Source organism: Priapulus caudatus, unplaced genomic scaffold (genome assembly GCF_000485595.1).
Source record: "Priapulus caudatus unplaced genomic scaffold, Priapulus_caudatus-5.0.1 Scaffold2908, whole genome shotgun sequence".
Lineage (NCBI taxonomy): Eukaryota > Metazoa > Priapulida > Priapulimorpha > Priapulimorphida > Priapulidae > Priapulus > Priapulus caudatus.
In genome coordinates this window covers 9,935-23,070 of record NW_014579969.1, presented here as the reverse complement: position 1 = coordinate 23,070, position 13,136 = coordinate 9,935, and the positions used below count along the sequence as shown (strand labels likewise).

General features: G+C 42.9%; 1 protein-coding gene across 1 annotated transcript in view; it reads right to left on the bottom strand.

Annotated features, from left to right (window-relative positions):
* Positions 1-422: 422 nt before the first annotated feature.
* LOC106819157 (inorganic pyrophosphatase-like) overlaps positions 423-13,136 on the bottom strand; it is a gene marked incomplete at both ends in the record, with an annotated part of 19,684 nt that continues 6,970 nt past the window's right edge. Inside the window, 5 exon segments of the mRNA XM_014823811.1 lie at positions 423-542; positions 2,112-2,174; positions 2,757-2,820; positions 5,838-5,924; positions 6,875-6,994. Of these exon segments, the coding sequence (XP_014679297.1) occupies positions 423-542; positions 2,112-2,174; positions 2,757-2,820; positions 5,838-5,924; positions 6,875-6,994 (454 nt within the window).

The following is a 13,136-nucleotide window of genomic DNA, read 5'->3' as shown; positions in this document are numbered from 1 at the left end:
CCTCTCCTTCCTCCTCCCCATCCTTCTCTCCCACTCTCTCCCCCTTCTTCCTTCTCCTCTCCACTCTCTCGCCTTCTTCTTCCTCCTCCCCTCCTTTCTCTCCCACTCTCTCACCCTCTTCCTTCCTCCTCCCCCACCTTCTCTCCCACTCTCTCACCCTCTTCCTTCCTCCTCTCCCACTCTCTCGCCCTCTTCCTTCCTCCTCCCCCTCCTTCTCTCCCACTCTCTCACCCTCTTCCTTCCTCCTCCCCCTCCTTCTCTCCCACTCTCTCCCCTCTTCCTTCCTCCTCTCCCACTCTCTCACCCTCTTCCTTCCTCCTCCCCCTCCTTCTCTCCCACTCTCTCACCCTCTTCCTTCCTTCTCTCCCACTCTCTTCCCTCTTCCTTCCCCTCGCCCGCTGTCTGTGCACGCACCTTGTCCTTTGAATTGACCTTCGAAGCCGAACTGGTTCTCCGCTTGCCCGTCGGTATCTTGTAGACGCGGAACCACTCGACGGTAGCGTTCAGGAAACCCGGCATGTGCTTCTCAACGTCCGTGATATCTGCAAGCACACGCAGCGTCAACAAAGTGAACGTGATTTAGAACGCGATTTAGGGCGTTTGTTTGGTCGGATCCACGGATCTCGATCCACCGAACCCGACCCTGCTAGCGAGGTGGATTCGAAGGGGATCCAATATGGCGGCCCGCGCTCAGCCAACACAGCTTGTTCTTTGTTATGAACCATCCCGTGATAGGTCACATCGAAACGCGAACCGTTGAAAGTGAGTTTGTGTTTGTTTGGGGCGATCTGGGTCAAGTGATCCTGATCAGACGGATTCATTCCAAACAAACGCGCCCATAGAACGTGCGTATGTGACGAGGAGACCTGCCCGTCTCTCTACGAGGTGTGCGGACCCACTGCCTTTAGTTTATTGCCTGTGAGTTTGATAAGCTAATCGATCGATGCTACTGCTACTGCTACTGCTACTGCTACTGCTACTGCTACTGCTACTGCTACTGCTACTGCTACTGCTACTGCTACTGCTACTGCTACTCTACTGCTACTGCTACTGCTACTGCTACTACTACTGCTACTGCTACTGCTACTACTACTACGAGGACGCATCCAAGATAGAGTTCACAATGCCATGCCATTTGTCCATCATCAATGTCTGCATGTCCGCTATGTCATGCTTTGTCATTACTGCATTGCAAGGGATATCCAGCATGACATAGATGCTATCAAGTTATGAAGTTAACTATGATGATCCGTGTGCAAGGTTAAGAGTAGTGATGGGAATCGGCTGGAATTTCATAATCGATTATCGGTTTCCCTTAACCGATCGATAATCGATATAAATCGGATAATCGGTTAATAATAGCATAGATTTAATTTAATCTTACTTTGTATATATACAATTATACATAGCTCATTCAATATTATCATGTTTTATGATCATGTATTAACTCTGTGAAGGTTGCTGTATGTATATCAATGTCTGTTCCTATACAGTATTTAATCAATTTAAAAAGAAATGGTTTAAATGCCTTTAACATTAAAAGTACTCTCGTAGAATTAACATTAGTTGTAAGTGTTATCGTAGCATTAACATTAGCATTAACTTTACGATGTTTCTGACAATGGGCCCCTGCAGGACTTGTGCTCTACTTGTCATATCAATTCACACATCGTGAGTACAGTTCCTTGTTTGTTTGTTTGGTAATTCGATAATCATTATTTGTTTTTATAATCGATTATCGAATTTGAGACTACAATCGATCGATTTTCGATTATAATCGATCATCGGGACATCACTAGTTAAGAGTACACTCAAGCTTTTGCATGGGTATTACTTTAATGACGAGTAAACGTTTATTGACTAGTGAATCGAATCAATCATTTTCATAGATGAGATGTATCTCTATGCTCAAGCCAAAAAAAATCAAGAAATTTCTAGCATCTAACTATGTGACAACACAAATTTGAAATTTTAATGTAAAAACGGTCTCACTCTGTAGCCAATTAACTTTCACTGGCATCATTTTACGTCGCTACAGTTTCATTACATGATTCGTTACTACCGTTTATTTCACATCTAACGACTAATGAATTTCTTATTTATATTTTTACCGTTCAGGTCTTTTGCCAACGGATCTGTGACATCAATGCAAATCACCTTCCAGTCAGTCTCGCCTGAAACATCCCACATAGAAGATAGATACAGGGTAAGCTATTCAGGGGCTTTAATACAGAGTTAACGAATTAAACATCGAATCGATCCATATTCTGTGAGCAGTTCTGACATACAGCCGGAGTTCAACCGTCGGCGCGATTTGTGTTGCGATACGTTACAATGTGCAGGTGTGGAATATTATTTAGGCCATAATAAAAATATTGATTGTTTGGCCTCACCGACCATCCCACCAAAAAAGGGGGGGAAACTCAAAATTTGTTTATTGATCTTTTCCATTCTTTTTTTTTTTTACAAATTGTATCACTTGTACATTATACAAATCTGTAGGCAATACATTATACGTACCAAGCAAAACACAGATTCAACATAAAAGGTATCTCCACACAAGCACACCCGAGCATGTAGACACCATGCTGAATTTGTAAAAGACCCCCCTCGAAAAATAAAATAAAAGCCTACCTACCTACCCAAACTTTTTGCGCCTGCGTCGGGTGAGGGCAAACAAAGATTTTTTTAATTGTGCTTCAGTGCGATTTGTGTTGTGATATGGTACAATGTGTAGGTGTGGGAGCAATATTTACCTTCGTCGATCAGAGCCAATGTTCCTAGAATCTTCACCTGTATCACCTGCCCTCGCTTGTGCACCTACATGCATCAACACCACCGTTAGCAGTAATGTATTGAATTATAATGTAATGTAATGTAATGTAATGTGATGTAATATAATGTAATGCAAAGCAATAAAAAAACAAAATAAAACAAGAGCCGCAGAGCGTCTGGGCTCATCTGAGGTCTGTTGCTACGGTTATAAATGTAACATTTAAGTCATGCGTAGTGACACCTTTGTAGGCGCAGATATGCAGATACGCAGTTGCGTACACATCATTTCAGCAACCTTCTGCATTCTGCATACCTCCAAATCCCATTGTTGATACAAATCGCGTGCCTGAAATCCTGTTTATGGTGGCATTGTGACCCTAACCCTAACCCTAACCCTATTAAAAAAATGTTAATTGTTGTAAAAATTATTTGTTGTAAATAAATCATGTAAATATTTGCATTAATTAGAAAAAATAGTTAAATGGATAAAGATAGAAAAATACAGAAAACAGGTAAATAATAAAAAATCTGATGGAATTCCAGGCTTTCAGATTTGAAAAGTACAGGAGGACTACTAATGACTCCCCTAGGACACCATAGGGGGTCTTTTCACGCTCCATAAATCACACCCTTAAGAGGCATGATGGAGAGCTCCACTAAAAATCACACCCTTAAGAGGCATGATGGAGAGCTCCACTAAAATCACACCTTTAAAAGGGATGATGGAGAGCTCCTTGAGGCTCTCCATCATGCCTCTTGGGGTGTGATGATGGATCATGACCAATCCTCAGTCTAGAGTGAAATCCAAAACGAAAATTGGGATGTCATGTCAATCTACTGATTATCATTCATCTTCACCTTCATTCATTCAATGGCTTCGTCAGGATTACATTAATTCTTTCATCCAACAACCCAACACTAGCACACAGATTAATAAAAGAGTTGATCGGATGTAAAAATAAGCTTGTTTTATTTATTCTGATTTCCCATCCTTAGAGATTCTAATCCATGTACCTGCAATTTCAGCACAAAATGTCATCACAATCCATCACAAACTAGCCAAATTACTTTTACGTAGTAGCCACGTATGTAGCCCCTCCAGCCCTACGACTGTTCACGTCGGCAGAAAACACTTCTCGCCACGTATAGTAGAAAACGAGCAGGTAACTTGTGGCTACCGTATAGGTACCTGATTTTGGACGCTGTTGTTTAGTTGTATTTATATATATATATAAACCAGAGGGTAGTAACCAGACCTGTACCTCTGCCATACGTTCAGTTACTTACACACCACAAATTATTTGTGTGTTGCTAACCTTTTTGTACCCCCCTACATTGAGAACTCTATGGAGCGCTATTTCAACATAATAGACATACTTTTGACGCGCGATTTCAACCACTTTTATGAGGCGTGATGATGCGCGCACCATGGCACAATTTCGGGTGAAACAAAAAAGTTTTTCACTCTGTCCATTACAGGCCTGTGAGAGCTTGACTTTGTAAAAAGAGGAAACCCCAGAAAGGCGGTCGGGGGGGGGGTCCTCCCCCCAAAAATTTTTGTTTTTCGAGATGCTCTGTGGTGCAATCTGAGACCTCTGGAGGGTATATATAGGTTGTTTAAACTTGGTCAGATTGATGCCTTTTTATGGTGACATCCAGTTTTTGACACCCGGTAAAGCAGTATTTGACTGTCTGGTAGTAATCTTTCCTCTGTGCTTTTCCGTTTTGGCGTGGTCTTGTAGTGCAACTGACCCTCGGTTTGCATAGTTGATTTCCTTCCGACAAACGACACAATATGCGTGTCCATCTGCTTTTATTTTCCTGATCACCTCGGACAATGGCATCCCCTCTACTTTTATCTCCAACCAGGTCCATTTCCACGGATTTTTAATGCCGGGATCAAGCTTTGAAACGTCCGAGATTCTCTCGACAACATCGCATCTCAATGCTGTCGCCATCTCAAACTCAAACTCCCAAATCCTTATTTATAGACTGAAAGCAGCTCCTTTTGTACAGATTTTGTAATACATAGTGAGACTAATGTTTAAAGCTAACACCAGTTTAATTTCTACGTATTTAAGTACTGCCATCTACCGAAAATAACAATTTTTTTTTTTTTTTTTGCGATTTTTTTTTTTTTTTTTTAAACGAGGAAATGAAAATAAAACGCGAGAATGCAACTAACAAAACGAGGAAAACCGCGGATCCGCGGAGATTTCACAGGCCTGCCATTAGGCCATGTCCTCAAAAAATGTCTGATATCTGACCTTTCCCCCACTGCCCTTTGACCTGTGACCTCCAATTTCGCACTGGTGGTGGGTTTCCTGCCCATCACACTATACACTAAATATTAAGAACATAGGTCGATCCGTTAAGATTTGTGCCGCAATTCCGTATTTCCTCCTATACCTTAAGTTAAGGGGGAAATATTCCCCCTCCGTTTACACATCTTGACCTTTGACCCTTGACCCCCAAATTTGTCATCCCGAGTCCTTTCCACGATCCCCCCCGACGTCCCGAATATCGTGACCGTACGTCGAGCGGTTAAGATTTGTGCCCAACTGTTGACGGACGCACGGACGGATGGCCGGACGCTTGGACGGACGCACGGACGGACAATCATGCGATTCTACAAGCTGCATCTGACTACGTCAGATGAGCTAAAAAACACCACCGTTAGCATGGCAAAGCAGGTTGTGTGCACAGGTGGCAGCACCTTCCAACCCAATTCAAAATCATGATAAAACACAATAAATTTTGCACAATATACAAGTTAAATCACGATGTATAACGTCAAACGACCTAGAATACGGCATTATGAAATTCCAGCAGCTTCCAGATTTTCTATCTAGAGAGCACGTACGAACCCCGTTCTTACCTTGTGACCGATCCCGTTCCTACCTTCAAGGACCACAATGTAAATAAGTGTGCTAGTCATGCTTTAATTTTGTGTTTATATTCTTGGTAGTTATCCAATTTTATGAATTCAGAATTTTATTGTAAAAGTACGCCATGTATTGTATACGATGGATAATTGCCCAAATAAAAAAATAAAAAAATACCTTGTAACCAATCTCGCAGACGTCAATAGGGTCGTTGTCGCCCATGCATTCCGTCGCCTTATCCGTGTGGCTTGGATCCTCCCACGTCTACAAACAGATCACAGCAAAATATGAGCAATGCACAAGTGGTGATCAGACGTACGAAGCTTCACCTCTGTGCCACCCGGTGGCAGCACCGTGTCGTACGTTGGCTTTTTATCCTACACCTTCACCACTTTAGTTTCAAAAATTACCGCTAGGACGCTGTCAGTGTTGGGGGAGGAGCTATCCTACCCGGTTACATGGGGTACATGTATCACTGACCAGGATTCAGGTGCCCTGACTGAGCAATCCCTCCCTCGCAATCCCATAATGGTTGGATTTTTAATATCTTTGCAACTTTTATTAGTACAAATCTTATAACATATGATACGAGTAACGTGGCTGCTGTAAAACTTGTAGTAAAAAAAGCGTTCCAAATAGTTGTAACGGAAATCTACTTGTGGCAGTGGTAGATTGAACCCATGAGCACCCTTTTCAACATCTGTCGTAGAGTTTGATCCCAAAGCTGAAGGTTTCCGAAGTATTTTGAGTGGTGGTCCCTTGCGGTAATTTTTGAAACTAAAGTGGTGAAGGTGTTGGATAAAAAGTCCTTATCGTTCGCTTCGGCTCGTCACTTTCTGAGAAAATGGCAGACAGAAACGTAGACAGTAACGTCGCTGCACAATCGCGGAAATATAGTTTGCCAGTACACTGGTGGTAATTTTTACAAGCGGGCGCTACTCAGTTATCTAATGCAAGCAGGTATAATAAGTACAGACAGTTATCTAGCTGCACAAGTAAACACACAAAGTAAACAGTAGGTAGATAAAATAAAATACCCACAGACATTTACTCTCACACATGCACGGACACACGCACGTACATGCACGCTCGTGTGCATGCACACGTGCTTGCTTGCACACACATGCACGCACGCACGCACGCACGCTCACACGCGCACACACACACACATAATGAGACACAAGGTTTCAGACATTAATTCTGCACTGGCTCACCTGTGGCAGTGCGCCGTAGTTCCAGATGTAACCGTGGTGAGGGAAGCAGTTGTTTACGAAGCGCAGCTTTCCCTTCTTTATATCTTGTTTGATGGGATTCATCTTGTCCTTGGTGTCAATCTGACAAGGAGAAGGTGTGAAACGATGAGACGGGCGGCACGTTACGCTGCGTCATCTTATGATGCGTGTGGGAATGGTAACATCCCAGTTGTCCTACTCCCACCTCATCTACTCTCAGAATCGGCAATATTCCCATTTCGCCTACTCCCATTGTACTACAATGTACATTGTACAAGTTGTGTTCTCATTATTTGTACCTATGTTTTGCTTCTGGTTCCTGTAGTCTATATATGCCAATCAAAACCATGTTTTATTATTTATAAATGATTATTTAGTGAACAAACCGATCGTAGACGAAATGGGAGTGGGGTAGACTTTAAGCGTAGACGAATTGGGAGTAGGCGAAATGGGTGTAGGTCAACTGGGAATTTTGCTGTAGGCGAAATGGGAATTTTACCGTAGGCGAAATGGGAGTAGGCCAATCAGGAATAAACCGTGGGAATATTAAATGTTATTACATGTTGTCTTACACTGTGTGTTGGATTATTACATGTTATTACATGTTGTCTTACACTGTGTGTGGGATTATTACATGTTATTACATGCTGTGTTACACTGTACGGGGGATTATTACATGTTATTACATGCTGTGTTACACTGTGTGTGGGATTATTACATGTTATTACATGCTGTGTTACACTGTGTGTGGGATTATTACATGTTAATATTACATGCTGTGTTACACTGTATGGGGGATTATTACATGTTATTACAGGCTGTGTTACACTGTGTGTGGGATTATTACATGTTATTACATGCTGTGTTACATTGTGTGTGGGATTATTACATGTTATTACCTGTTGTATTAAGCTGTGTGGGGGGTTAGTAACCGTTATTACCTCCGCCCAACGGAGTTGGAGGAGGTTATGTTTTCGCTCTCGTGTGTTCGTGTGTTAGTGTGTTCGCGCGATCGATATTAGCGCGTCAGCCAGCGAGCCAGCGAGCCAGCCAGCACAGCGAGTCAGCGAGCGTGTACATGTGAGCGAGCAGCAGCAACGAGCGGCTGCTACGAGCGAGCGAGCAGCAAGCCAGCAAGCGTGTACATGTGAGCGAGCAGCAGCAACGAGCGGCTGCTACGAGCGAGCGAGCAGCAAGCCAGCAAGCCAGCATGTACATGTCAGTACGCTGGCGTATATCGTGGCTTATTCGTGTGTTCGTGAGTCGTATGGCGTATGGCGTATGTTGCTCTCCGTGAGTGCACTCTGTCTAGTTAGGTTTGTGATATATTTCGTGTGGGAATATTAGATGTTATGACGTGTGTAGTGTGCGTGATCGCTGAATAAATCATTTAACACAGCTAGATAGACGACATTTTGACACACACACACACAGACGCACATACGCATGCATGCCCACACTAACACGAACACATCGACTGAAGTACCTCAGCCTTCAAGGAAGTGTTGATCAAAGTTTGCTCTCACTAAAGGTTACTGCATTTTCCTCAACATTTGTTTAGCCAAATACCGACATTTCTCTGATTACGTCTCCCAACCCCCACCGACCCATCGCCTGCACGTTAACAGCATTTCTCGTGCAAGGAATGCGCAGAGTGTCAACCCACAGGGAAAGCAAGCCAGCTCGAGTCTAGAATCAGAGATATGCCTGTAGAACCGACTCGACTTTAAAAATTGTTCCGTCGCCAAACTCGCCATGTCTGCCACCGGTCATGCTCAACGCCACGGGCTATCCAGTCGTCAAGACCAAGTTGTTACAATCAGAGTCCACAGCCGATCTACGTAAATGCATAGCCGAGGCACATGACGACCGCTCAGCGCCCCAAGGGCAGTTGTCATAGACGCCACACACCATGATGGCTACATTAAGGTCGCTAGTTCGTTTTACAACAGGTTCTAGCGCGGCCAGCCCCCGCTGATGTGTTGTTAACCCCGACTGGGATGTTCACTCCTCAACAGCAGTGAAGTAATAGCTCTAATAATAATTAGCAAAAATAATAATAATAATGGAGTAATGGAGTAATAGCTCTAATAATAATAATCATTAGTGATATAATCACATTTTCACGAGCTGGCGAGGTGTTGCCATCACACACCAAGAAATTGCCTTAGCAGTCCAAGGGAAAAGATCTAAAGTATTCTAGGTCTTCTTCTTCTTCTTCTTGTCCTCTTGGTCCCCGATGGGACATAAGGCCGTTTCTAGGTCTTACGAAAGAGGAAACCCAAGTGGGACATTTATTTTGACTTCGCGGGACTACCTGCATTAGAAAGTTACTGTGCTTGGTGGAATGCGAGAGCGGGGCGATGAGACGTCAGGGGTCGAAATTAGAGTTTTATTTTGGTATCCATTCGGGATACCAGGCATTGAAATCTAGTATCCCCCCCAAAAAATAAATCTGGTATCCCATTTTTGGGATAGTAATTTCAACAATGTTGGTATCCAAAATCTTGAAATAGTAGCATTATATAGCAGCTAGTATCTCAATAATAGCATTTGAAAATTATTAATATGTAATGTAATTATTATATAAAAACATGAAAACAGATTCACAGATATGCACAGACAAGCTTATGAACGCAGTCAAATAGAACAGCCGATGACCATGTTATGGAATGGTGCAGTACAAACACGCACAGAGTCTGCAGCAGTTTGCAATCGCTGTTGCTAGCTCTATCACAAAATAGTATTTGTCCTCAAGTCACATGAAAATAATACATAGGCAGCCGCAATGACTCACTGACTATAATAACACAACTATCATAACATATTAAATCCCACAGGATAAATGTATTAGCATTAATATACTAGAGCACTCGGAGAGCACAGACCTCCGCCAAGGCAGCTGAATTCTCTCACTGTGAAATTTTTTATTAATTAATTAATTAAGTAAATTTTTTTATTAATTAATTAATTAAATAATTAATTGGATCCGGATCACCACCAAAATGTAATCAATTCTAAGTTACCCCATTTCTGACCTATCCTAACAATTTTATTAATTAATTAGTTAATTAATTAATTGGATCCGGATCACCACCAAAATGTAAATCAATTCTAAGTTACCCCATTTCTGACCTATCCTGAAAATTTTATTAATTGATTAGTTAATTAATTAATTGGATCCAGATCACCAGCAAAATCTCATCAATTCTAAGTTAGGCGATTTCTGACCTATCGTGAAAATTTTATGACAATCCGTCCATAACTTTTTCAGTTAGGCTGTACACAAACAAACCCACAAACCAACAAACACTCGCCGGTGAAAACATAACCTCCTGCCAACCCCTTGGCGAAGGTAATAAAAAATATGAAAACTTGTTTACAGATTAGATATGCACAGACCAGTTTATCGATGCAGTCAAATAGAAAAGTAGACTCTACAGTAGCTCTAGAACTATAGCCCCCGCTCCTGCGGCGGAGCGGAGGGCTACCGCTCTAGAGCTAACCCTACAGCTAATATAGCCATCAAAACCACAATCTGCACTACTGGCATTGGACTCAGATTCTGAGTCATCAGAATCTACATATTCAGCATTCTGGTCTTCTTCTAATGTACGTTTTATCCAGACATTTTGACGTGGTCGCCGAGTACGAACTGCTGAACTATTCCACAGATGTATTGCTGGGTCAGGGTTGTAGTATTTAATTTCTGAACTGGCTAATCTTATACGGATTATGGTAACTAGCTGGAACACGCGCTAAGTGCGGGCTTAGTGACTGTGATGCATGTGGTACCGACTGTTCAATACCGAGAGAGATAAGAGAAGAGATTGACCTTGACATTGACATTTAACTTCATTATTACATGCTTATTCTACTTACATTATTGGGCTTACAAAAAGGTCTGTACATGCAGCACAACGTTGACAGACGGCGAAATATTACAGCACAACATTCACAGACGGCGAAATATTAGCAAGGCAAAGATATAGCGCCCTTTATTTTCAGGTAAATCTTTACCATTTTTTTTGTCTTTTTTAAGCCCTTTTTACCGTTTTCAACCGAGTAAAGTTTAGAACCCGTCCCGTGTATTCATCGATCTCTTCTGTGAATTTGGCGCTATTTGGATCAAAACTGACGGAGCCTTACATACATACATACATACAACATTCGCCAAATTATAGTAAGATTACTGAATGAAAAACAACAGGCCTGTGAGTGTGGTTAAAAAAACAGGAACAAATCTGAAGCAGCAGAGTGAGCGAAGCGCATCCCTCCACAATGCACGCAATACCAGTGCTCAGCATATACTCCCGCGCCTAATCCTTAGTGGGCTGAGTGCATTCGCGTGCGGCAAAACACTCGCGTATCCTACCAGTACCATAGGCGAGCGATGTACCGATCGCCTGATATTGTAGTTCACTCCATGTGAGCGGTAAACTACATCATTAAAGGTATATATTGCGAATAAAATTCACCCCATGTCATAAAATTGCCAAATGTTTACGCCAAATGTTGCTCGCGTTCATTTTACATACGCCTCCACACTACACTGCAGACGGATTGTATAAAAGCCGCATTGTCTGGTTCGCTTGATTAGACGTAGATACAAATGTATAGATACAAATACCTAGATACAATGTATACACATGACATTTGTGTTTATCAACATCGGCCACGCTTATTACGCTTGCGCTTGCAAATATGCTATGCCTGCTGTATAATTGCAAAATTATTGGGTCGAGTGGATAACGCTAGTGGATAACGCTAGCGTGGCATAGTAAGGGTGCGCTCTCGCACTCTGCGCGCACTCGCTCAGATGCGCTGCCGTATAAAGTTGATAACTCAACAACCACTACCCCGATTTTGACGATTTTTTTTTATTATCTCGGCGAGATACCAAGCATTGAAATCTGGTATCCAACATAAGAATCTGGTATCCCGTGGATATCGGGATACCGCTAATTTCGACCCCTGGACTGTCAGTCTCACGTAAGATAGCAGAAGTCTGGGGCACTTCTGTGTCAAGGCGGCGCCCGTGTAAATGTTTGTTCGTGCTGCAAGGTAAACAAGGAGCACAACCACTAACCTTTTGCATGGTGATTACAAACTCCGGCGACATATATGTCATACTGTAAAGGGGTAAAAATTAGTTTGAAATTTTACAGGCCAGCCGGGCCTGTAGGCAAGGGATTTTACAGGCCCGCCAGGCAAATTTTACAGGTCGGAACAGTTTTGCATGCTGGGTGGATTTTCTACGGGCACGTGTCGGGCTTGTTAGTATTAGAAATGTCAGGCCCGAGCCTTAAACGGGCATGGGGCCTGCGGGCCCCTTAGGATTTCGACCCATACTGTATACATGCGTACTGGAATCAATGAGGGAAAGAGGTCTGCATTATTACGCACACTTCGCACAATGATGTCGTTTGCGACGCTGCAGAAAGTATCAAACTGGTTTATACATCTGCTGCCTCTTATACACACACACACGCACGCACGCACTAATGCACGCACGCACAAATGCACGCACGACCGCGAGTATGAATATGCGGCAAACACACAGATATACACACGCACGCACGCACGCACGCACGCACGCACGCACGCACGCAAGCAGTCGTGTGCATACACACATACACACAGTCATGTGCATACACACACACATGCACGCACGCACGTGTATCGCAGGCCGGGGTGGACACAATTAATATTAACGTCCACATTAATTCGTATTGGACGCCTGGGTGGACACAATTCATATTTAACGTCCACATTAATTCGTATTGGACGCCTGGGTGGACACAATTCATATTTAACGTCCACATTAATTCGCTTCCGTCCTAAAATCCGTCTTAGCCAATGAGAGCCGTGGATTTTAGGACGGAAGTGATGGATTTCTCACTTCCGTCCAGAATTCGTATTGGACGCCTGGGTGGACACAATTCATATTTAACGTCCACATTAATTCGCTTCCGTCCTAAAATCCGTCTTAGCCAATGAGAGCCGTGGATTTTAGGACGGAAGTGATGGATTTCTCACTTCCGTCCAGAATTCGTATTGGACGCCGGGGTGGACACAATTCATATTTAACGTCCACATTAATTCGTATTGGACGCCTGGCTGGACACAATCCATATTTAACGTCCACATTAATTCGCTTCCGTCCTAAAATCCGTCTTAGCCAATGAGAGCCGTGGATTTTAGGACGGAAGCGATTGATTTCTCACTTCCGTCCAGAATTCGT